The sequence below is a fragment of the Pipistrellus kuhlii genome, unplaced genomic scaffold (assembly GCF_014108245.1).
Source record: "Pipistrellus kuhlii isolate mPipKuh1 unplaced genomic scaffold, mPipKuh1.p scaffold_m20_p_1, whole genome shotgun sequence".
In the NCBI taxonomy this organism is placed as follows: Eukaryota; Metazoa; Chordata; class Mammalia; order Chiroptera; family Vespertilionidae; genus Pipistrellus; species Pipistrellus kuhlii.
The window spans coordinates 73,942,132-73,969,134 of record NW_023425404.1 but is presented as its reverse complement, the minus strand read 5'-3'; the positions used below and the strand labels follow the sequence as shown (position 1 = coordinate 73,969,134).

General features: G+C 37.5%; 1 protein-coding gene and 1 long non-coding RNA gene across 3 annotated transcripts in view; one reads left to right on the top strand and one right to left on the bottom strand.

Moving 5' to 3' along the window:
- Nucleotides 1-27,003, bottom strand: part of BRMS1L (BRMS1 like transcriptional repressor) — a 42,422-nt gene that overhangs the window by 1,612 nt on the left and 13,807 nt on the right. Inside the window, exons 5-9 of one of the 2 annotated variants that reach the window (XM_036452099.2) lie at nt 8,315-8,411; nt 6,913-6,996; nt 5,934-5,998; nt 4,545-4,584; nt 1,315-1,441 (exon numbers count right to left, since the gene is read on the bottom strand). In XM_036452099.2, coding sequence (XP_036307992.1) covers nt 1,315-1,441; nt 4,545-4,584; nt 5,934-5,998; nt 6,913-6,996; nt 8,315-8,411 — 413 coding nt within the window. Of the gene's footprint in view, nt 1-1,314; nt 1,463-4,544; nt 4,585-5,933; nt 5,999-6,912; nt 6,997-8,314; nt 8,412-27,003 lie in introns of both variants that reach the window. The other variant, XM_036452088.2, reaches the window with a different exon arrangement.
- On the top strand, nt 4,759-25,913 carry LOC123652835. Its single transcript, XR_006742336.1, has 3 exons — nt 4,759-4,873; nt 25,386-25,394; nt 25,891-25,913. It is a non-coding gene; the product is annotated as an uncharacterized LOC123652835 (long non-coding RNA).

Genomic DNA, 27,003 nt, shown 5'->3' with positions numbered 1-27,003 from the left:
TCTACTTGTTTCAAGTACTAGCTATACAATCAAAATAACTGGACGATAAGAACAGATTCAGGTACACAACTGTCTTTTACCAGAATACTGACAATCACTTGTCATTTTGTCAAAATAGCATAGTTAGCAACACCTAATAGATCATTTTCTTTCCTTTTCTAATAGTTGGTGAGATTTATTATTAGAACTATTAAATAAATATACATTGTTCCTACTCAATCTCCACTTTACCTCTCACCCCCCCCCCAAAAAAAAAGAGTGGAACCAAAAACACTACTTATATGGTATTACACCTCCAACTCATATCAGTCTTGACTGTAGAAAATCTTTCAAATACTAGTCCCTAATTCCCAGTGTACAGATTTTTTTGGACACTACTCATCTCAATATAGAAATCTTTTTAAAAATAGATTTTTGTCTCCTCTGCTATTTCATCTTTTAAACCACATTTATACTAAGTAATAGTAAATGTTTCCAAAGTAATAAGAGAAAGCCAAGAATCCAGGGGTATCATCTAGTAACCTAGTAATCAGCTTAATGAGCTTCTGAGAGAAGTTTCTATACATAATGCTTCTGGTATCCTAAAAATTTAAAGATGAAATTACAATCCAATTAAAACCACTGATTTGGAAAATGAATATTCTATACTAAATGCAAGTTGAATATTCTATACTTTACTTACCACTGAAATCTAGAAAGATATTTTCTTAATGTTAGATGGTTACTACTCTGAGAATTATATCTTTAACTACTGAAGGAATTAAAGCAGTAATTAGTATTAATATTTTTGAAAGGCCACAACCAGATAAAACTTAGAAGGCTATGTAAGTAATTATATAAACTTTATTTAAGCCTAGACAGATGAAGTATTTTAAAACACTACTTTGAGTTTTCAAGTTATACTTTAATTACTGTTACTCTTAAAGTTTTCATGAGTTTTTCATTCCTTTCCTACTTTAATTGATCCAAATTCTTCTTATCCAAAATGCTGTCACACACCAAAAAGAAAGGGGAGGACTGATAGGCCCACACATTGTGGAAGCACACTGTCAAATTCACAATTCTCTGATTTAAAGGTCATCTACTATAAGAATTAACAAATAGCATCCCTTACCTAACTAAATAATTCCAAGATTTCCACTTATGCTAATGCTTGTGTTCATGCAACTCTTATATATAAAGAGTAGTACACACATGTTAATCAAATCATATGTTAAGAGAAAGAAAGGATCCACAGGCAATTAATTATGTGTATACTATGGAGGAGCAAATATTATCAATGCTGTAAACACTGAAATGATAAAGGCATTTTACCTTGTAGGACATTCATCTTTTCTGTCAATACATATTGTTTGTCCACGAATATACCATTCGCCATTGTAATATAATCTTCCCTCTTCAGATCTAGCACTGTGCAGATGTTTTTCCAGTTTCACAGGTGCTAAGGGGATCAGTTCAAAAACTGTTATATTAATAAGGCACTGTCAGAACAAAAGTGCAGAACATTAAGAATTAACACCAGTCCATGCATATAATATGTGAGAAAAAAACACACACTAAAAGTGTTTCTTATGTAACAAACCTAAATCTAATAGAAATAAGAAATTTTAATTTTTTACTTTTTAAATATAATTCACAAAATTGTCAATGTAAGTATTAAACAAAGCTAAATAATGTACACTAAATCATCGATTAACTAGGCAAGTGCTAGAAGGGAAAGCAGAACACTACCAATTACTAAGGCCAATAATAGGAGTTAAAATATCAATCACCATGTTTCCATTGAAAATTATATTTTTCATATTTTCTCCCAAGCAGCTGACAATTCCAAAGAAAAAGAGTTTATTAGTTATTCCAAGAGTTTCCCAGACCTTTGATCCTAAAAGGGAAATGTCCTAAGTAGAACTTCCTTTTTTTTATGTCCTAGAAATGATTTGGCATTAATCAGGTAAACTCAGGCAGAGAAAAATGTTCTTTATAAAAGAACACTGTCAAGAGTATACTATGATGCCGAAACCGGTTTGGCTCAGTGGTAGAGCGTCGGTCTGCGGACTGAAAGGTCCCGGGTTCGATTCCGGTCAAGGGCATGTACGTTGGCTGCGGGCACATCCCCGGGTAGGGGATGTGTAGGAGGAGGCTGGTCGATGTTTCTCTCTCATCGATGTTTCTGGCTCTCTATCTCCCTCCCTTCCTCTCTGTAAAAAATCAATAAAAATATATTTTTTTAAAAAAAGAGTATACTATGAAGTAGATACCTCTTTCTCATTTAAACGTCACCACCTCAGCAAAGTATTTTCCAACCACCTTAACTCCTCAGTTAATCTTCATCACAACATTATATTTTCTTCATAGCAATTATTACAATTTATCATTATGTTATTTATTTTCATAAATATTATTCTTCCTCCCCCAACAAATTCCTGGGTGTCTTTCTCTTATATCATTGTATTCCCAGAGCCTAAATAGTGACTCATATGCAGAAGGTGTTCAATAAGTATTCAGTCACTCACTCATTCATTTGTTTGTTCATTCATTCAACAAAATGTTTTCTAAGCACTGTGACTAAAAGAAAGATGATTCTGACCTTTGTGAAGCTTACAATCCTGTCAGGAAACAGATAAACATGTAAACAATAAATAAAAAATTACAAATTGTGGTAAGTGCCATGAAGAAAACAAACAGGGCACAATGCTACAGACAACAGAAATGGTGAGGAGCCCCAAGCAATAGTGTAGTAAGATCCTCAAAGGAATTCACAACTCAAAATGTTAACCACCTAGAGATTTAGAGAGTTACCCTGCCAGTTAATTTCTAAGGGAAGCATTTTAATATAGTATTGCCACAATTTCATGACCTACTAATAAAGTTTAAAGATTAATCCTTGGTTAAATATAAAATAGAATTTGAGCTCTTACAAGTTATTTTATCTGCTGTAATGTACTTTTTAGTATTTAAAACATGTATTTTAAAAACCTAGCTTCACTGTTCTTACAAGAATTAGAAATTTCATATACAGTGAAAGAAGGCATGAAAGAGAGTTATCCTAGACAACAATGTCCATCGCTACTTTGGCAGTGATTTTTTTAGAGTAATTTGTGTTTTATTAATATGACTTTAAATGTGGTGAACAATGTACAATAACATAATAGCATTTTTTTCTTAACAACTTCAGTTTCCTCTGGAGTTAAAACACTGCTTCTTGGGGTACTGGTATGATATGCTGATTGCTTAATTTTTTTAAAAAATATATTTTATTGATTTTGTACAGAGAGGAATGGAGAGAGATAGATAGAAACATTGATGAGAGAGAGTCATCGATCAGCTGCCTCCTGCACACCCCCTACTGGGGATATGCCTGCAACTAAGGTACATGCCCTTGACTGGAATCGAACTCGGGACCCTTCAGTCCCCAAGCCGATGCTCTATCCATTGAGCCAAACCGGTTTTGGCTGATTGCTTAATTTTTTATAATGTACCTATCACTAATTCATGTCCAGACTCTCCATAAGAAATATGTGAATTACAGTAATACACTCAAACATGTGAGGCAATCCGTATTTGTGTGTGTTTTGTTTTTCTTGAAAACACCTCTCCTGAAGGAATCTACAAAAAGCGGGCATTCTGCCATGATCAGGGTTTGTGCAAACTGACACTCTGGGATCCCCTTTCACACCACGAGAACATCCTCCGACTCGTGTGCGGGACCTCCTGCTTCCTGGCCGTCACATTTCCTCATTTCCTCCTTTGCTTGGTAAAACATCCTGACTCGGAGAGCCAATTGGACTTTGATTTGAGAAAGTTGAAAATGAAGAGAAACTACTACGCACTGCCTGAGTTCTAAGGAATCATAATAAAAACTGACAATTCAAACATTTCCCTGGGTGCACACAGGTGAGCTGGTCCTCTGCGCAGGGCCGCACAAGGCTGCACTGCAGGTGCTGGTCAGGGCTGGAGGCCCTGGGTCCTCTTCTAGGCACATGGTTGCTGTTGGAACTCATTTCTTGTGGTTGCTGGATTCAGACCTCAACTCGGCAGTGATTTTCAGACTTTTAAAGAAAGTTAAAAAAGTGTAATTGGATATAAATTCTACTAAGGTATATCAGATGTGTAAATCTTAGTGGTGTGTGAATTTTTCTGATGGGTTACATTGCTAGCACTCTAATTTCTCTCCCAGAAAATGCAGGCACAGAAGAAATATTGCCCACAATTCCTCAGGATTCTCATGGACTCCAAACACCTCCCTTTTAGAATTACTGGGCCCATAAAAAAAATTTGTTTTAAAGACTACATAAATACTTTTAAAATTACTGATCCACTATTACCAATAGTGATGTAGCTGAAACACTGAAAGAAGAAAGGCATTTCATTCACAAATCTTGAAACTTTTTTCTGAGGCGAAGGCTCCAGAGGATTCCTCATCATTTCGGGGATAGTGTGTACTGATGAAATGAAACCACTGACGGGGAAGCTCTTTTGTACGTAGATGATTTAACCCTGATTCAACAGTCTCCATAAAGATTTCTGAGCTCAGACTAATGACTTACGTTCTGTTTTCACTCTGTGTGGACCCAGTGTAGCCATCGCCTAATTGAGGGAAAAAGGAAGACGTTGTCTGAGTCCACAAAGTACACTCTGGTATCTATTTAACATATACAGTGACCACTGCTATTTAAGCTCAATAACAAGAGCTGAAATATAATCTTCAGCTCTTCTAATAAGCTGTTAATGTCTAAGACCATAAAGAATATATATGAGCCCTACCCAGGAAGCTCGGTTGGTTAGAACATGGTCTGATAGGCCAAGGTTTGCAGGTTTGAATCCCAGTCAGGGCACATACAAGAATCAACCAATAAATGCATAATAAGTGGAACATGTTGATATCTCTCTCTCTAAAAATCAGTAAATAAAAACAGTTTTAGCCCTGGTTGGTATGGCCCAGTTGTTTGGAGTGTGGTCACATACACCAAAAAGTGGTGAGTTTGATTTCTGGTTAGGGCACATACCCTGGTTGAGGGTTTGATCCCTAGTCGGAGTGTGTGCAGGAGACAACCAATCAAAGTTTCTCTCTCACATCAATGTTTCTCTTTCTCTCTCTAAAAAATTTTTTTTTAAGTTTTTAAATATATATATATATATATATATATATATTTGTGTGTGTGTGTATGTATGTATGTGTATGCATACACACACACACACATATATATCCCCTTTGGGAAGTATTATTATTATTTTTTTTAATATATTTTTTTGATTTTTTACAGAGAGGAAGAGAGAGAGCTAGAGAGCTAGAAACATTGATGAGAGAGAAACATCGACCAGCTGCCTCTTGCACACCCCCTACCGGGGATGTGCTCACAACCAACGTACATGCCCTTGACTGGAATCGAACCCGGGACCTTTCAGTCCGCAGACTGATGTTCTACCACCGAGCCAAACCGGTTTCAGCGCGAAGTATTATTAATACCTGAAATAATCTCTCATTTTTAACTAAAAAATTTCTAAAAATGGAAAACAAAACCTTCACTTTCAAACAAGCACAGAAAATCCTAGAATTCTTGAATCTCTGATAACAAAATGCAAAACATATAATAAAGGTTGAAATTTTCATTTTCTTTCATTCAATAAATATTTATTGAGTGCCTTCTGTGAGCCAGGACCAGGCTAAGAACTGGGCACAAAATGGTTATTTATTATTACTTTGGGTCAACCTAAATAAACGCTTTTCTGTACTTTTACATAAATTATTAATTACATTATTACAAGAAAAAAAACATGTTAACATGTTTCTCAAATTACTCCTTCAATTCACTGTTATCTTTATTAGTGTTAATTGCCAAAGTATATTTATAATAATCCTATTTTAATGTACTAGTGAGAAACCATAGAATTTTAAAAAGTAAACTAGAAAAATATACATTGTTTGTTAATCATACCTTCCGAATTGTTGTCCAGTCTTCAAGAATATCAAGGTCTTGTAGCATATAAACTATATATGGACGTTGAAAAGTCAAGGACATTTTAACTGTAAGAATTTCACATTGTGAATTATACTTTCAAACTGCTGATTTTCCAAAGAATAGAATGATGATTTCTGGACATAATCCCTTGGCATGCTGATTTCTGACTTCAATTATTCTTCAAAAACCTTAGTACCAGGGTAAATGTATCACAATACTTCAGATGTTATTAACCATATTCTCTTAATTCTACATATATTGTCAGATATAGCACCAACTTAGTCACTGTTTTGAAATGGGGGAAAAGGGTAGGGTACCCTAAGGAATGCCAAGATTGCATACACATATTAATTTAATTTAAAAACACTCCACATTGAGAAACATTAAAACATGTTAAAAAGCACACAAGAATTATGTAATTGTGCTACATACTAAATAGCTATATCACATCAAAGTTTTTGTGAACTATAAAGCCATGTTAATTTTTGAAGTTGAGATTGTAACTAAATTTCTGTTCCTCCCGTCCCTCTTAATCTAAATTATATTCTTATACCTTTATTTTATTTTATTTTTTTAAAAATATATTTTATTGATTTTTTACAGAGAGGAAGGGAGAGAGTTAGAGAGCTAGAAACGTCGATGAGAAACATCGACCAGCTGCCTCTTGCACACCCCCTACCAGGGATGTGCCCGCAACCAATGTACATGCCCTTGACCGGAATCGAACCTGGGACCTTTCAGTCCGCAGACCGACGCTCTACTGCTGAGCCAAACCGGTTTCGGCTATATTCTTATACCTTTAATCAGTTTTATAAATTATCTTTTGCTTATTACAGATCTTGTAAACAAAGACAGTGTATACTAATAAAAGTTATAAAGGTATGTACAGTGCTAAAGTATTTATAAGGCAACACCCACCACCACAACAAAACCAAGGGAATTTGGAAAAGGATATCAGAAACAACAACTGGCTTCTTTTTGTCAGGACTGAAAGGATCCTTCCTCTTTTTTCTTGACTGAAGCTCATCGTTCCACAGCTCTGACAAGTAAATAAAAATTAAGTATTAGCTGATTTCTGAAGACCAAAGGAGGAAAAAGAGACTATAATTTCAAGGTATCAAATTTCATTGGCAGTTATGTATATGTGTGTTGATAGGTGACTACAAGAATTTCATGAGCAACTATATATTTATGAAATTTTATCTGCTTTTATTGAAGTAAAAATCAACTTGATCTTAATAACTAATAATTGGTCAACATATATCAGACATTTTGTTAAATATACATGAATTGTCTCAACTAACCCTCAAAGCTATCTCTGAGGAAGGTCTTCTCATTGTTTCAGTTTTATAGACGAAAAGACCAATTAAAAAAGCTAACGTGGCTATCACCATGGTCACTCTTGACTAGCAGGTAATAAAGCAGTGGCATTAAGCTCAGCTTGTCTGGTTCTACTATGTCTACTCTATATAAAGAAACAGAATTTATAAAAAATAAAATAATACATATGCAAGAATTGTAGGACAACCCAGTAAGTAATCCATTTAGTGGAAAAAGCCTTTCCACAATACCCCTGAAAAAGTCAAGTTCTATTGGACTGAGATAATTATTAGCAAGTTTTTCCTTTATCTGAGACACAAATCTGCTTCCTTGTCACTTCTATCCATTTGTCCTAGTTTGTGTGGTAAGAGGTTTTTATTCCTTCTTCCACATGACAATCTTTCAAAACTTAGCTGTCTTCAAAGCCTACTCCTATTATCTTCCAATACTGCTCTCATAAAATAATTTCTTGCCCTGACCAATAGCTCAGTTGGTTAGAGTATCATCCCGATATGCCAAACTTGTGAGTTCGATTCCTGGTCAGGGCACATAAAAGCAGCAACCAATGATTGCATAAATAAGCAAAACAACAAAATCAATGTTTCTCTATCTGGGTTTCTCTTTCTCCCTTCCTCTCTCTCTCTCCCTAAAAACAAACAAATAAATAAATAAATAAATAATCCATAACTAATTTTATAAAAAAAAATATATTCTTATAGTATAGTATTCTTATTCTTATAGTGCCTGTCAGACTTCTATTTTGTCCCTTTTCATGTGCTCCATTTTCTACATCTTTCTTAAGTCTGAGTTCAACTCAAAGGAACAATCAGAATCTTACTGATTGTTTAGAAGTCTCCCCTCTCCCTTCTCATTAGAACACTTCTTTTACTAACATTTACATAGGAGAGGCAAACCGCATGGCTGCAAGAGCGGAGCCCCTTGCACAAATTTCGTGCACCGGGCCTCTAGTGAGACATAATAAGTCAAAGGTTCGGTGTCACCTAAACTAGACATCACAGCCACATCATTCCCATTACCTGAGGTAATATCAATGCTGTGCCTGTCCTCTTCAAGCCTTCTTATCTTCTCCTCTAGTTCACTCTGGACTGTATCATATAACAAAAGCTTTTCACTCTAAAAAAAAAAAATTGCACCTAAGTAGAAAGGAAAAATTGGTCTATCTTAACTCAGAGTACTAAATAACTTATTCTCAAAATACTTTAACAAATGATGCTTTTGTTTGCTTTCTTATTCCAACTTAAGTCTTTTAAAGATGAAAAGTCAAAATATGAAAGAAATAAAACCAGAAAATACATGCAATTAAATTGCTTAAGGACATCTAAATTTGTATGTGATAATTAAATAAGTTATTTACTTTATAAGAAACTCATAATAAGCTCCATGTCTCCTCTTAAAGGCAGGTCCTACCTGTCACAATAATGGAGAACCTGTCCAATAAAGTATAACTTTCTAAAATGGATCATATTTTGCCGAGACCGGGTTGGCTCAATGGATAGAGCGTCGGCTTGGGGACTGAAGGGTCCCGGGTTCGATTCCGGTCAAGGGCATGTACCTTGGTTGTGGGCACATCCCCAGTAGGGGGTGTGCAAGAGGCAGGTGATCGATGATTCTCTCTCATCGATGTTTCTAACTCTCTATCTCTCTCCCTTTTCTCTGTTCAAAATCAATAAAATATATTTTTAAAAATAAATAAATAAATAAATAAATAAATAAAATAGATCATATTTCCTCACTGGAACAGTAATTGGGCCTTTATTCCTCACTAATATCTCAGCATAATATTAAAAAAGACTAATATATCACAGAGAGAAAGATTCAAGTACAAATTTTATAATACTTCAATTACAGTCAAGATTATGAAATTATAGACTTAACTATATCCAAATCTTGAAAGAAAACTCTATGGAAAGACTGAGTGACTTGCTACAAGAGGCAAGGCTATTTACTGGCAAATCAGATTAGAACCCAGGTCTCCTAGTTCTAGTCCATTGTTGTTTTATACAGCACTGTACCCCTTATCTGAAAAGCTATAATGAACATATTTTTAGATTCATTATATTATGACACATTCCCCAGCCACTCACCACATGCTTATTACTAGTAAGGATATTAGGCTATTGGGATATAACTACATGATTATTTTATAGAAGCTACTGGAATATAGTTAGCTATGATTTCCTGTGGAAGGCATAGGATACACCCAGGTGGACAGCATTGCCAGTGTCAATCGTAAATTCCTCTCTTTCAAGTTTGAAATTTAGAGTCTACACATGCTTGAAGATTCTCCTGAGTGATAAGGATGACTTTTGTGAATTTGAGGGAAACCAGGACTCCCCAGTCCTGGGAGATTTTTGAAGGACTAACATTACCAGAGAATAAAACATATTATAAGGCTTTCATCATTTTTTAAAAGTATACTGCACTGCAATAAAAAGATAAACAGAATAGTCTTGGCTGGTTGTGGCTCAATTGGTTGGGCACCGTTAGTAGGAAAGCAAAGCTGAAGATAACAAAAACTAGACCTCATATGAAAAATGATCTCATGGCAGTAAACTCTGTTTACTTCCTTTTACTTGTTCCCCTGCTTTTGGTAAAGCCTAATGAAGTATTCCAGCCTTATTTAAATTGTGCTACAAAAATTGGGAAATATTGTGTGTCAGGAAAAAGGGAGAGCAGACCCCACCACTGTGTGACAGCTATAAATAAATCCAGATTCCCCAACCAAAGAGGACTCTGATTATAGAGCTGGGGTGGCAGGGCTTTATTAAGACTGTGAGAGTTTAACTGGTATATTCTCTCCTTCCTACTGATAAGTTTGCCCTTGGCCAAGCAGAAACTAAAATAAATCCACTAATCATTTTTTACAATGAAAAAAGAAGCTACAATGCAACTGAAACGTTTGAAACTTTGGAAGCATCTGTAAGGATATTGTATGTGTGTTTTAAAGCTTACAGATAGAAGTGCCTTGATTCTATTCTTGTTCTGATTTCTTTATTATTCCTGGTAAGTGTTTCGAAGGGCTTCTTAAATGATAAAAGAAAGCAGTAATAGAGCAGCTAGAGGACATCTGGAAAAGAAAGGGGCATCCAAACTCGCATTGCTTGGGTGCCCATAGAGGCTTCTAGGTTCAACAGCTAATTTTAAAGGCACTACTTATATATTTGGCTTTAAGACCCAAGCCCCTGCAATCTTCACACATAGACTGAGTGAACCTGCCCCTGAGTCCTTTCCTAGGCTGACACCTATGCTGTTTCTCATCAGGGCAGCTTCAAAGAGGCAGGAAAGTAGCTCCAAGTTTCCATTTCGCACTGGTCTCAATCTGGCCCATGCTCAGAACCAGCTTCTTTTGGCAGTTCCCTGACTTGGGCACCTCACGGGTTTCATCTTCCTTCAGGACTCCCCAGTCCTGGGAGATTTTTGAAGGACTAACATTACCAGAGAATAAAACATATTATAAGGCTTTCATCATTTTTTAAAAGTATACTGCACTGCAATAAAAAGATAAACAGAATAGTCTTGGCTGGTTGTGGCTCAATTGGTTGGGCACCGTTCAGTACGCTAAAAGATTGCTGGTGCAGTTCCCAATCGGGGCAGGTTCCTGGGTTTCGGGCTCCATTCCCTGTAGAGGGTGTGCACGAGGCAGCTGATTGATTTTGCACTCTCTCCCTTCCATTCCTCTCACTCTAAAAAAAAAAAAAAAAAAAAAAAAAAATTAATAAAGTATAACACTGCTGTGTTTATTTAAGAGAGAAAAAGATAAGCAGAATAGAATTTAAAAGCTCAGAGAACAGCCCTAGCCAGTGTGGCTCAGTGGACAGACTGTCAGCCCCTGCACTGAAGATTCTCGGGTTTGATTGCCAGCCAAGGGCATCTACCTGGGTTGCAGGTTCGATCGTTCGATCAAGGCCCCAATTGGGAGCACATGTGGGAGGCAGCCAATCAACATGTCTCTCACATGTATGTTTCTCTCTCTCTCTCTTTTTTTAAAATATATTTTATTGATTTTGTACAGAGAGGAAGGGAGAGAGATAGAGAGCTAGAAATGTCGATGAGAGAGAAACATCGACCAGCTGCTTCTTGCATACCCCCTACTGGGGTTATGCCTGCAACCAAGGTACATGCCCTTGACCAGAATCGAATCCGGGACCCGTCAGTCCCCAAGCCGACGCTCTATCCATTGAGCCAAACCGGTTTCAGCTGTTTCTCTCTCTTTCTATCCCCCTCTCCCTTCCACTCTCTCTAAAAATCAATGAGAAGACATCCTCCAGTGAGAACTAACAAAAAAAACAAAAACAGAAGCTCAGAACAAACCCTAATTCAGGGAAATTTAATATATGATAAAGGTGATTTTTTAAATCATCTGGAAATCTGATAATAAATAAAACAGAAATGTGTTTAACTATATACAGAAAAAAACTCAGAATTCTATGTCTCACATTACACATAAAAATAAATGGACTACAGAGTTAAATTTACCAAATGAAATCTAAAAGAACTAAATGAAAGATAGTGACTCTGTATTTGATTTGGTGATAAAGGAAGTCTTTCAAAACACAAAAGTTAGGAGAAATCATAAAGGAAAAACTAATACATTTAATCACATAAAAATTAAAATCAAATTTAAAAGCAAATGAAAGTAAAAAGGCAATAAAAAACTAAAATGATTAAGGCTCAATAACCATAAGATGGCATTAAACAAACATGGATAACTCAGCAAGACAACCTAATACTGCCCATTCCCACTGCCAAAAGAGGCAAAAATGAAAGAGGGGGAAAAAACACAAGTGGAAATTAAAATGTGCATTATGTGACATTATTTTTCTCTTAGCAAAGTTTTATTTTCAATTATAACCCACAATGTTGACTGATACTAGTGTATAAACTGATCCGATTACTTGGGATATTAATTTAGAAACAAGTATTGTATTAAGGGGATTAATGATTGCAACCTTGATCTAATAATTAACACTTTGAGATTCCATCCTAAAGAAATAACAATCTCAACCAAAGATGTATGTAAAAGAATGCTAACGATGGCATACTTGCAATGCAAAGATTCAGAAAGCAATAAAATCCAATAATAGAGTATTGGCTACATAAATTATTGATGTCCATATTATTGCTCTGCAGACACTAAAAATTCAGAATTCAAAAAGCCGGGAGAGACTTCTAGGGTAAGATTACAAGTGAACCCATTATCACAAACTGTCTCTTCCCTAAGACCTAATGAAATGCAAAAATAAATCAACAAACACCTGCAGTTATCAAACCAAGGGTTGGCACAACTGCACGCTGTGATCTCTGAATATGGTAACTATTGTAAGATAGAACCCCAAGACATGTATTATATACACTGTACACAAGTGTGCTCTTTGTAAAGAAAAAAAAATGTGAGCAAGGGGCAATATTTGGAAAAGTCTGAGCACTACTTCAAATCTCAAAAAAAATGAAGTAGGCCGAAACCGGTTTGGCTCAATGGATAGAGCGTCGGCTTGGGGACTGAAAGGTCCCGGGTTCGATTCTGGTCAAGGGCATGTACCTTGGTTGCGGGCACATCCCCAGTAGGGGTTGTGCAAGAGGTAGCTGATTGATGACTCTGTCTCATCGATATTTCTAACTCTCTATCTCTCTCCCTTCCTCTCTGTACAAAATCAATAAAATATATTTTTTTAAAAATGAAGTAGAATCTGGACAGGCAGTCCAGGGGAAAATAGCTACAAGCCTCGAAAGGAGAAGGCCCTCCTTGTCATATTATGCTCATAAATGAAAGTTGAATACATTTTTTTTTTTTTTTTTAATATATTTTATTGATTTTGTACAGAGAGGAAAGGAGAGAGATAGAGAGTTAGAAACATCGATGAGAGAGAGTCATCGATCAGTTGCCTCTTGCAAACCCCCTACTGGGGATATGCCCGCAACCAAGGTACATGCCCTTGACCGGAATCGAACCCGGGTCCCTTCAGTCCCCAAGCCGATGCTCTATCCATTGAGCTAAACCGGTCCCGGCTTGAATACATTCTTAAAAGGAGCCAATACTTCCAGCAGCTGGTAAACTCGGAAGGATGGAGCAGGATGGAGTAGGAGCACAGGGGACTGAAGGCGGGAAGGACTCTCCCTGGAGGGAGGACACCGAAAGAAAGCGGCACTCATGGATTATCTAACACATTCAGTCACATGAAAAATGGCATTAGAAAGCTCTGTGGCGATGGCCATAGGGTGGCGGGTAAATGGAGATGGAGGAGGCTATAAGGAGATAAATAGCGATGGATGGAAACTACATGGGGTGGTGAATGCACAATACAGTGTACACACGATGCATTGTAGAAACGTGCACCTGAAACCTGTATAATTTTGTTAACCAGTGTCACCCCAATGCATTCAATAAAAACAGGGAGAAAAATAAAACAAACAAACAAACAAAAAAAAGACAGCTTTTACAGACCTACTGGAGTCTCTGGGAAGAATTGATAAACACAGAGAAAACTAACGAACAATAAACTAAACAATTATTAACTCCAAGGTTTAAAAAAAATAATTGCACATGCCCCGTTGGTGAGCATCGACCTATGAACCAGGACGTCACAATCTGATTCCCGGTCAGGACACACACCTGGATTGCAGGCTCAATCCCCAGTGGGGATGTGCAGGAAGCAGCTGGTCAATGATTCTCTGTCGTCATTGACGTTTTTTTCTCTCTCTCTCTCCCTTCTTCTCTGAAATCAATACAAATATATTTTTAAAAAGACAAATTAAAATAGGTTTATTATAAATCAAGTCATATACTATTTACAAGTAATATACCTAAAATAGAAGGGCAAAGAAATAGAAGGCCAGGCCATATGCAAATAGGGTAGCTGTTTTAATTATGAGACAAAATAGTTTTAAAGAAAAATCATTATTACAGAGAAAGCAGAAAGATAAAATGTTACATTTACTAATAGATATTAAAAAATGCTAAAAGTGTAAGATTCTGACAATAAGAAATGTATATATACATATATAACAAATAAAAAAGGATAGAAATATAATAAAAGAATGGGAAATAAACAATCTCATTTACAATAGCATCAAAAAGAATAAAATAGAGAGATCCAAGATGGCTGCGCCCAGGTGAACACCTAGCCGCAGCCGCACACAACAATTTCAATAAAATACAACTAAAATATAAAACGGACATTGCCCAGAACTACAGGAAGGTTGACTGACTGGAAATTCTACAGTGAGAAGCAAGGAGAAAACCAGAAGGAGGCGCGGAGGAGCTGGAAAAGCCAAGGTACGGAGACGCGACGCGCGGAGAGGACGGAACCGGAGAGGAGGGAGGCGGAGTGCCTGGCGGGCGTTCCCTAGCGAAAAGGAGATAAAACTCCGACTGTGCTCTGATCCCCAGTTTTAAGCCAGACCCCGGGGACTCAGGCTCAGCCATAGGGAGCTGGGCTGTAAGGCGGAACCCTGGGGAAGTGGCAAAAGGAGGTCCCAGCGGTGTGCACACTGTGCGCAGAGAAGGGACGGTCGGCTGTGCCGGGGGATTGCCCTGACGGGAAGGAGACTGGGGCTCCAGACTGCTCTGAACGCCACCCCCAACTCCACTTCCAACTGAACTGAACCCCAATACCGGGCTCATTGGGGGAGAGCATAGACTGTTTGGCAGCAGGCGAAAATCGAGGGCACCTTTCTCTCAGAGGCGCCGGCAGCGAGCACTGAAGGACCCGCATAGGGCGGGGCTGACGGAAGCCAAAGCTGCAGGCTCCACCCTGAAACCCCGTCCCATCTGTAACTGCAAAATGCGACAACAAAATAGATCACAAACGAAAGAAATGGAGGACAAAAAGCGTCTGGATATAGAGTTCAAATCTACGCTTATAAGGTTTTTCAAGAATTTCCTAGAAAAGATGGATAAGGCCTATGAGGATATGAAAAGAGATCAACTAGAATTAATAAGGAGTCATCGAGAAATGATAAGGGATCAACAAGAAATAAAGAATACATTGTCTGAAATAAAAAATATTTTACAGAGTCCTAAAAACAGAAGGGAAGATCAGAAGAATCAAGTCAAAGATTTGGAACATAAAGAGCCAGAAGACACTCTTCCACAGAAGCAAGAAGGCAAGAGAATCCAGAAAATTGAAGATAATGTAAGAAACCTCTGGGACAACTTCAAGCGAACCAACATCAGAATTATTGGGGTCCCAGAAGATGAGAGAGAGCAAGATATCGAAAACATACTGAAAGAAATAGTGACAGAAAACTTCCCCCACCCGGTGAAAGAATTAGACTTACAAGTCCAGGAAGCACACAGAACTCCAAACAAAAGGAATCCAAAGAGGACCACACCGAGACACATCATTATTAAAATTCCAAGAGCAAAAGACAAAGAGAGAATATTAAAAGAAGCAAGAGCAAAGAAGGTAGTAATCTATAAAGGAGCACCTATATGATTGTCAGCTGATTTCTCAACAGAAACCATGCAGGCCAGACGGGAATGGCAAGAAATATTCAATGTGATGAATAGCAAGAACCTACAGCCAAAAATAATCTACCCAGCAAAGCTATCACTCAGAATCGAAGGCCAGATAAAGAGCTTCACTAATAAAAAAAAGCTAAAGGAGTTCATCACCGCCAAACCAGAATTATATGAATTGCTGAAGGGGGTTCTTTCAGAAGAGAAAGTAAACAAAGATAAAAATTATGAACAACAAATCCGTAACTATCAACAAGTGAATCTAAAAACCAAGGAAATTAAAAAAATCTGATGAACAATATTAACTATTGAATATAATAGAATCAGAGGTATGGAAGGGGAGTGAACTGATGATTCTTGGGGAAAAGGGGAGAGGGGGATGTGGGAAGAGACTGAACATAAACTGTGCACCTATGGATGAGGACAATGGGGAGAGGGGAAAGGGCAGAGGGTGGGGTGGGAACCTGGTGGAGGAGAGCAATGGTGGGGGGGGGGGGAAAGGAACATTTGTAATAATATGAACAATAAAAACTTATTAAAAAAAAAGAATAAAATACTTAATTAACTAAAAAAGAACTGTACACTAAAAATTGTAAGACAATGAAAGAAATTAAAGAAAACATTTAAAGAAAAGATATCTCTTGTACAGATTGGAAGACTTAATACTGTTACAATGTCAATATTAAACTAAAGTAATTTATAAATTCAGTGCAATCTCTATCAAAATCCCACCCAGACACTGTGGCTCAGGAGAGTGTCGACCTATGAACCAGGAGGTCATGGTTCAATTCTAGGTCAGGGCACACACCAGGGTAGTAGGCTCAATCCCTAATGTGGGGCATGCAGAAGGCAGCCAATTGATGATTATCTCTCATCAGTGATGTTTCTATATCTCTTGCTCTCCCTCTCCCTTTCTCTCTGAAATCAATATACATATATACATATATATATACATATATATATATGTATATATATGTATATATGTGTGTGTGTGTGTGTATATATATATATATATATATATATATATATATATATTTTTTTTAATCTCAATGGCATCTAAGAAAAAAAATCCTAAAATTCATATGGAACCACAAAGGACCCTGAATACTAAAACTATCTTAAGAAAAGGGGAAGAAACTGAAGGCCTCACATTTCCTAATTTCAAAATATATTACAAAGCCATAGTAATTAAGATAATCTGATACTGGTATGAAGATAGACATATAGAACAGTGAACTAGAATAGAGCCCAGAAATAAACCCTTGCATATAATTATATGGTCAATTGATCTTCAACAAGGGTGCCAAAAATACATAATAGGGAAAGGACAGTCACTTCAACTACAGTGATGGGAAAACTTGGCAGAAATACGCAAGAGTAAAATTTGATTCTTCTCTTACACCATACACAATTCACCTGGAATAAAAAAAAAGATCCCGAATAGCTGCAGCAATCCTGAGAAAGAAGAACAAAGTAGGTGGGATCTCAACACCAGATATCAAGCTGTATTACAAAGCCGCTTTTCTCAAAACTGCCTGGTACTGGCACAAGAACAGACATACAGACCAATGGAATAGAATAGAGAACCCAGATATCCACCCAAACCACTATGCTCAATTAATATTTGACAAAAGGAGGCATGAACATACAATGGAGTCAAGACAGCCGAAACCGGTTTGGCTCAGTGGATAGAGCGTCGGTCTGCGGACTAAAAGGTCCCAGGTTCGATTCCAGTCAAGGGCATGTACCTTGGTTGCGGGCACATCCCCAGTAGGGGGTGTGCAGGAGGCAACTGGTCGATGTTTCTCTCTCATTGACGTTTCTGGCTCTCTATCCCTCTCTCTTCCTCTCTGTGAAAAATCAATAAAATATATTTTAAAAAAACAAACAAACAAACAAACAAAAAACAATGGAGTCAAGACAGTGTCTTGAATAAATGGTGTTGAGAAAATCGGACAGATACATGCAAAAAAATGAAATTAGATCACCAACTTACACCATACACAAAAATAAACTCAAAATGGGTAAAGGACTTAAACATAAGACAGAAAACCATAAAAATACTAGAAGAATCCACAGACAGAGAAATCTCAGACATATGCCAAAGCAATTTCTTCACTGATACCACTGCTAGGGCAATGGAAACTAAAGAGAAAATAAACAAATGGGACTACATAAAAATAAAAAGCTTTTTTACAGCAAAATAAACCACCAACAAAACAACAAGAAAGCCCACTGTATGGGAGAACATATTTGCAAATGTTATTACTGATAAAGGTTTAATCTCCAACATTTACAGGGAACTCATACAACTTAATAAAAGGAAGATAAATGACCCAATTTAAAAAAATGGGCAATGGACCTAAATAGATACTTTTCGAAAGAAGACAGAAGGAAGGCCAAGAGACATATGAAAACATGCTCAAAGTCATTAATCATCTGAGAGATGCAAATCAAAATGACAATGCGGTACCATCTCATACCTGTCAGAATGGCTATCATCAACAAATCAGCAAACAAGTGCTGGTGAGGATGCAGAGAAAAAGGAACACTCGTGCACTGCTGGTGGGAATGCAGACTGGTGCAGCCATGATGAAGAACAGTATGGAGTTTCCTCAAAAAAGTCAAAATGGAAGAGAATCCAAGATGGCGGCATAGGTAACACCTAACTGCAGCATCACACAACAATTTCAATAAAATACAACTAAAATACAAAATGGACATTACCCAGAGCTACAGGAAAGTCGACTGACTGGAAATTCTACAACGAGAAGGAAAGAGAAAACCAGAAGGAAAATCAGAGGAGATGTAAAAGACTAAGGTATGGAGAGACGTTGCGCGCGCGGAGACGACGGAGCCAGAGAGGAGGGGTAGGCTGAGTGCCTGGCTGGCGTTCCCTAGCGGGAAGGGATAAAAACTCTGGACTGTCCTGAACCCCAGATCCGACAGCACTGAATACCAGTTCTAGGCCAGACCCTGGGGACCCAGGCTCATATAGAGGGAGCCGGGGCTGTTAGGCGGAATCTCAGGGGAGCGGCGAAAGGCAGAGCCCCAGGAGGCGCGCACATTACGCGCAGATAACGGGCAATTGATTGCCCTGGCGGGAAGGAGTCAAAAGCTCCAGACTGCTCTGAACCCCACTTCCAACCCCACTTCCAACTGATCTGAACCCCAGTTCCGGGCTCATTGGGGGAGAGACTAGACTGTTTGGTAGAAAAGGGGGAAAAACTGAAGGCCTCACAAGCGAAGCTCGAGGGCATCTTTCTCTCAGAGGTGCTTGCAATGAGTACCTAAGGACACTGAGGAACACTGAGACTCAGGAACCTCATAGTGCGGGGCTGAGGGAAGCCAAGGCTGTAGGCTCCACCCTGAAACTCCGCCCCATCCAAGAAGAACACAGAGACTTTCAAGGCTACCAACTCAGGGAAGCTGCGAAAATGCCGAGACAAGGAAACAGATCACAAATGAAAGAAATGGAGGACAAAAAGCAACTGGATATAGAGTGCAAAACCACACTTATAAGGTTTTTCAAGAATTTCCTAGAAAAGGCCAATAACATCTATGAGGATATGAAAAGGGATCAACTAGAAATAATAAGGGATCAACAAGAAATAAAGAATACATTGTCTGAAATAAAAAATATTATACAGAGTCCTAAAAACAGAATGGAAGATCGCAAGAATCAAGACAAAGATTTGGAACATAAAGAGCCAGAAGACACTCCTCCGCAGAAGCAAGAAGGCAAGAGAATCCAGAAAATTGAAGATAATGTAAGAAACCTCTGGGACAACTTCAAGCGAACCAACATCAAAATTATGGGGGTCCCAGAAAATGAGAGAGAGCAAGATATCAAAAACATACTGAAAGAAATAGTGACAGAAAACTTCCCCCACCTGGTGAAAGAATTAGACTTACAAGTCCAGGAAGCGCACAGAACTCCAAACAAAAGGAATCCAAAGAGGACCACACCAAGACAAATCATAATTAAAATTCCAAGAGCAAAAGACAAAGAGAGAATATTAAAAGCAGCAAGAGAGAAACAAGTACCGTATTTTTCGGACCATAAGACGCCACCAGACCATAAGACGCACCAGTTTTTAGAGAAGGAAAATGAAGAAAAAAAGATTCTGAAACAAATAGTGTCCTAAAATATTTTATGTGCATTAAAACCCAACATCACAGTCATAAACACATGTAATCAACCCTGTAAAGTAAACAGCAGCATTTAGAACCATTTTAGAGCCGGGCAAGCACACAGAGACCACACAGAGCCGGGCAAGTAAAAAAACTTTTTTTTTAAAGTATATGTGTAGGCTATATTTGGACCATAAGACGCAGGGACTTTTTCCCCCCACTTCTGGGGGGAAAAAGTGCGTCTTATGGTCCGAAAAATACGGTAGTTACCTATAAAGGAGCACCCATTTGATTGTCAGCTGATTTCTCAACAGAAACCATGCAGGCCAGACGGGAATGGCAAGAAATATTCAAGGTGATGAATAGCAAGAACCTACAGCCAAAAATAATCTACCCAGCAAAGCTATCACTCAGAATTGAAGGCCAGATAAAGAGCTTCACTAATAAAAAAAAGCTAAAGGAGTTCATCACCACCAAACCAGAATTATATGAATTGTTGAAGGGGGTTCTTTCAGAAGAGAAAGAAAATAAAGATAAAAATTATGAACAACAAATACATAACTATCAACAAGTGAAACTAAAAACCAAGGGAATTAAAAAACCTGATGAACAATATTAACTGTTGAATATAATAGAATCAGAGGTATGGAAGGGGAGTGGACTGATGATTCTTGGGGAAAAGAGGAGTGGGGTGTGGGAAGAGACTGAACATAAACTGTGCACCTATGGATGAGGACAATGGGGGGTGGGGAAAGGGCAGAGGGTGGGGTAGGAACCTGGTGGGGGGGGGGGAAATGAGGAACATTTGTAATAATATGAACAATAAAGGTTTATTAAAATAAATAAATAAATAAATAATACAATATTTGAAGAGGGGAAAAAACACAAAAAACTCAAAATGGAACTCCCATTTGACCCAGTAATCCCACTTCTAGGAATATATGCCAAGAAACTAGAAACACCAATCAGAAAGGATATATGCACCCTTTGTTCATAGCAGCACAATTCACCATAGCTAAGATTTGGAAATAGCCCAAATGCCCATCAGCAGATGAGTGGATTGGGAAACTATGGTACATCTACACAATGGAATACTATGCTGCTATAAAAAATAAGGAATTCTTACCATTTGCAGCAGCATGGATGGAACTGGAGAGCATTATGCTAAGTGAAATAAGCTAGGCAATGATAGCAAATACCACATGATCTCACTCATTTATGGATAATAAAGAACATTATAACCTGATGAACAAAAAGATACAGAGGTAGTAATGCATCAAACAGACTGTCAAATTACAGAGGGATTATTGGGGAGGTGTGGGGGAGATAAGAGATCAACAGAAGGACTTGTATGCATGCTTATAAACATCACCAATGGGCGCAAGACACTGGGGAGTGAGGGCATGTATGGGAGTGGGGAGGAGGGAACAATGGGAAGATAGGTACACATGTAATACCTTAATCAATAAAAAATAAAAAATTATAGTATGCATGTGTGTTTTCTTAGTTAATTCAGAAGAGAAATTTGGAACAAAAAGAAAGGAAATATAAAGAGGTATTAGCAAATCTACCACCACAGAGAGAAATTCTGATATACTTTCCTCTATAATTGAAAGATGAAGCAGACCAAAAAATATGAGTAAGGAACAATGAGTCCAGACTTACATAAGTAAATAAATTGATAGCAGTATGAGGAATGATGTATTTGTCTAGCTTCAAAGAACTTTTCCTCTGTATACTTATTAATCACAATGAGAAAAAGTAACTTTACTTAGAGAAACATGGAAGATACCAAGTAAATCAAGTGATCAAAGTGTGCATCACCAATAATGGAATATATCAAAATTGTACTTGGTAGAATTCAATCAGAAAAAATACAGTATCACTGCTGTGATATTCCTATCAAAGATACAAAACCTGATTTTATGAAGAAATAGCAGATCAACGTTAGGCTAGTTATTCTGCAAATAACTAGCCTAACATTTTCAAAAATGCAAAGTTTACAAAAGTCAAAGATAGACTGAGGTATTCCACATTGAAGAAAACTAAAAAAGACATGAGAACTAAATGCAATGACAAAGACATGTGATTCTGAACTGAATGAATCTCTTTGCTCTGAAGGTGCTATTGGATAATAAATATCCACTAAAACAAATGGAGGCTGAAGATTAGATGACAGTAACATATTAATGTACATTTCCTGATTTTAATGATTGTAGTGTCATTATATAAGAAAATGTCCCTCATTTGTCTAAAGTATATGTTACATATTCAGGGGTGATGGGCATCATGTTGTAAACTCATTCTTTTGTACTTTCTTCCATCTTTTTTTTTTGAGACTTAAAAAATATATCATAAAGGCAAAGTGTACTAAGCACTCATGAAACTAATGGCTGCAATCTTAAATATATACCTCTATAGAAGAGAAAAATATGGAATATTCTTAACTCATTTTATAAATCTTAAAATCAAATTAAAGGCAGTATGAGAATGAAAAATTAAATCTAACTTATAAATATAGAAATTAAGCTTCTAAACAAAATATGAGCAAATGAATCTGGCTATACACAAGAAAAATAGTAATTCCAGGAAACCAAGTATAGTTTTACTTTAGAAAATCCATTAATAATGTAAGTCACCACATTAATATATTAAGAGCATAAAACCATGACTAATTCAATAGATGCACACAAAGAATTTAATACAATCTATTCATGGTAAAAATTCTTAGAAAACAAGAAACAAAAGTAATTTCCTTAACTTAATAAAAGTAGTATTAACCAAAACTCAATAGTAAATATATTTATTATAAAACTGTTAAAAGCATTCCCTTAAAATCAAGAATACCACAAGGCTCTGCTTTTACCACTTCTACTCCATGCTGTACTGGAGGTGCTATTGACAATAAGACAAGTAAAATAAATTAAGAGGAAGATCAGACTGAAAGAAACAAACTGGCATTATTCACAAATGACATAATCTACATGGAAAACACAAAAACATGTAATTAAAACAAGAAATAAATAAGGTTGGATATACCGTATTTTTCGGACCATAAGACGCCACCGGACCATAAGACGCACCAGTTTTTAGAGAAGGGAAATGAAGAAAAAAAGATTCTGAAACAAATAGTGTCCTAAAATATTTTATGTGCATTAAAACCCAACATCACAGTCATAAACACATGTAATCAACCCTGTAAAGTAAACAGCAGCATTTAGAACCATTTTAGAGCCGGGCAAGCACACAGAGACCACACAGAGCCGGGCAAGTAAAAAAACTTTTTTTTTAAAGTATATGTGTAGGCTATATTTGGACCATAAGACGCAGGGACTTTTTCCCCCCACTTCTGGGGGGGAAAAAGTGCGTCTTATGGTCTGAAAAATACGGTAATATCAATATACAAAATTACTTTTCTATACAACAACAGAAAATAAAAAGTAACTTTTAAAAAGATGTTATTAAACAACTAAAAAATTTTACAACTCAACACCAAAAAACACACACCACACAATCCAAATAAAATATGGGCAAAGGACGTGAATAGACACTTCTCCAAAGAGGACATACAAGATGGCCAACAGATATACGAAAAGATGCTTAATGTCATTAATCATCAGAGAGATACAAATTAAAACCACAATGTGCCCAGCCGGTGTGGGTCAGTGGTTGGGCATCAACCCACACACCAAGAGGTCACTGGTTCGATTCCAGATCAGGGCACATGCCTAAATTCCAGGCTCAATCCTCAATGGGGGAGCAAGCCAAAGGTAGCCGATTGATGTTTCTCTCTCATTGATATTTCTCTCTCTCTCTCCCTCTCCCTTCCTCTTTCTCTAAAATCAATTTAAAAATTTTTTTTAATTTAAAACCACAATGAGATATCATCTTACACCTGCCAGAATCACTATCATCAATAAATCAACAAACAAGAAGTGCTGGCGAGGATATGGAGAAAAGGGAACCCTCATGCACTGTTGATGGGAATGTAACTGGTGCAGCTACTATGAAAAGCAGTATGGAGTTACCTCAAAAAATTAAAAATACAACTGCCTTACAACCCAATAATTCCACTTCTGGGACTTTACCCAAGCCGATGCTCTATTATTGAGCCAAACCGGTTTCGGCTTAAAAAATATTTTAACAATAACAATTGTGAGAACAAAAAGAACACGGTAAGATTATTGAGTTTTCAAGATTTACTAGATTGAAAGCTGTAAAAACAGAATTTTGATACTGATTCAGAAACAGCCAAAAAGATCAATAGAACAAATGAAAAAAGCTACAAACCAGCCATCATATACATGGAGATTTAAAATAAAAAAGAGTTATGATTACTGATTAATGGGTAAACAATCCTTCCTATATAATAAAGAGGTGATATGCAAATTAAACATCACACCCTCACACAAGATGGCCACCCCCATGTGGTCACAAGATGGCCGGCAGGGGAGGGCAGTTGTGGGCAATCAGACCAGCAGGAGAGGGCAGTTGGGGGTAACCAGGACTGCAGGAGAGGACAGTTGGGGGCGACCAGGACTGCAGGGGAGGGCAGTTGGGGGCGACCAGGACTGCAAGGAAGAGCAGTTGAAGATGACCAGGCCGGCAGGGGAGGGCAATTGGGGGCAGCCAGCAGGCAGGGGAGGGCAGTTGGGGGCTATTGGGCCAACAGGGGAGCAGTCAGGTGTCGATCAGGCTGGCATGGGAGTGGTTAGGAGGTGATCAGGCTGGCAGGCAGAGTGGTTAGGGGCAATCAGGGAGGCAGGCCAGCGGTTGGGAGCCAACAGTCCCAGATTGTGAGAGGGATATCTGACTGCCGGTTATCCCTCAAGGGATCCCAGATTGGAGAGGGTGCAGGCTGGGCTGAGGGACGCGGCCCCCACCCCCATGCATGAATTTCATGCACCAGGCCTCTAGTGGAGTATATAAGTGTGTTGAAATTACCTAGCCATACATTAGATCCATACATTATACCACACACAAAAAGTAATTAAAGGTAGTTCATCGATTTAAATGTTAAAAAGCAAATTTTCAAATTTTAAAGGAAGATACATCTTTTCAGCTCAAAGTAGGAAAGACACAAAAAGCACATATCATAAAGGAAAGATTAAACTTTAGCTACATTAAAATGTAAAACTTTTGTTCATCAAGTCATCAAAGAGAGTTCAAAGACATCTCACTGCCTGGGTAAAAATATTTGAAAACATATAACCAGGGGAACAATTGTATCCAGATTATATGAAAAACCTCTAAAATCAATGAGGGAAAGCCTAATAGCCCAACATTAAGTTAAAAGATATAAACAGGCATTTCTTAGGGGGAAAAAAAAAATATAAGCATCCAGCAAACATCAAAAAGATGTTTCAGGCCGAAACCGGTTTGGCTCAGTGGATAGAGCATCAGCCTTCAGACTGAAAGGTCCCAGGTTCGATTCCAGTCAAGGGCACGTGCCTTGGTTGTGGGCACATTCCCGGTGGGGGTTGTGCAGGAGGAAGCTGATCGATGTTTCTCTCTCATCGATGTTTCTAACTCTCTGTCTCTCTTCTTTCCTCTCTATAAAAAAAATCAATAAAATATATTTAAAAAAAAAAAAAAAAGAAAGAAAGAAAGAAAGAAAAAGAAAAGAAAAGATGCCAAAACCTGTTTGGCTTAGTGGATAGAGTGTCGGCCTGAAGACTGAAAGGTCCCAGGTTCGATTCTGGTCAAGGGCATGTACCTTGGCAGCTGATCGATGTCTCTCTCTCATCAATGTTTCTAACTCTCTATCCCTCTCTCTTCCTCTCTGTAACAAATTAATAAATAAAAAAATAAATAAAAATAAAAAATAAAAAAAAAGATGTTTCAGGCCTGGCCGGCATGGCTCAGTGATTGAGCATCAACCTATGAACCAGGAGGCCACTGTTCAGTGCCCAGTCAGGACACATGCAGGGATTGCGGGATTGATCCCCAATGTGGAGTGTGTAGGAGACAGCCAATCAATGATGAGAGAGAATCATTGAGGTTTCTCTCTCTCTCTCCCTTCCTCTCTGAAATCAATAAAAATATATTTTTTAAAAGATGCTTCATTTCAGTAGTAACCAGAAAAATAAAACAAGATCCACCATTTTCATACTTATCTACTTTTAGTATTTTAATTATTTATAAAGATTTGGTATGTTTAAAATAAGATAAGAATCATTATAGAACTTTTCTTATTTCCAGAAGTACACTTGAAATCTTACCTAAGTTTTATGAAAAGTTATCTGTAAAATTAGCACTGTTTTGTAAATGTTATTCAAAATAAACAGAACCTATAGAAAAGTACATCTATTTTTTTGCCATAGAGATTTATGCCCAAAGATGTGAAAACAGAATTAGAGAATCAGAAATTGATAACATAGCCCAACATTCTAACTGACCTAGTGAATATGCATATTTGAGTCTTAACTTGCACATTACACTAATTTTTTAACTTTATTGTTATTGTTGACACTATTACAGATGTTCCCATCCTCCTCCTAACCCCCCCTTTTTCACCCCCCACCCCCCGGCACTTTGTCCACCTCCACCCAGTCCCCACCCCCATTCCCTGTGGCCATCACCTCACTGTTGTGTCTATGGGCTATGTATATATGTTCTTTGGCTAATCCCTTCACCCTCTTTCATCCAGTCCCCTCACCCCTCTCGCCTCTGCCAGCTGTCTGTTCCACGCATCTATGCCTCTGGTTCATCAGTTTATTTCATTAGATTCCACATATAAGTGAGATCATATGGTATTTGTCTTTCTCTAAATGTCTTATTTCACTTAGCATAATATTCTCCAGGTTCATCCATATTGTTGCAAAAGGTAAGAATTCTTTCTCTTTTTTGTACAGTAGTTGCATAATATTCCATTGTGTAAATGTTTTTTCTACTTATCTACTGATGGGCACTTGGGCTGTTTCCAGATCTTGGCTATTGTAAATAACATACATTATCTTCAGTAATGCTAGATGACATTACCATCAGTAATGCTAGAATCATTACCAAGTCTTTTTAAGGTAACAGCTATGAAACTTCTAAAATGATCTCACTTAGTTCTGTTTTGTGTCCCATTTCCAATACAGCTTCCAGTACAATTATATATTTTTTTAA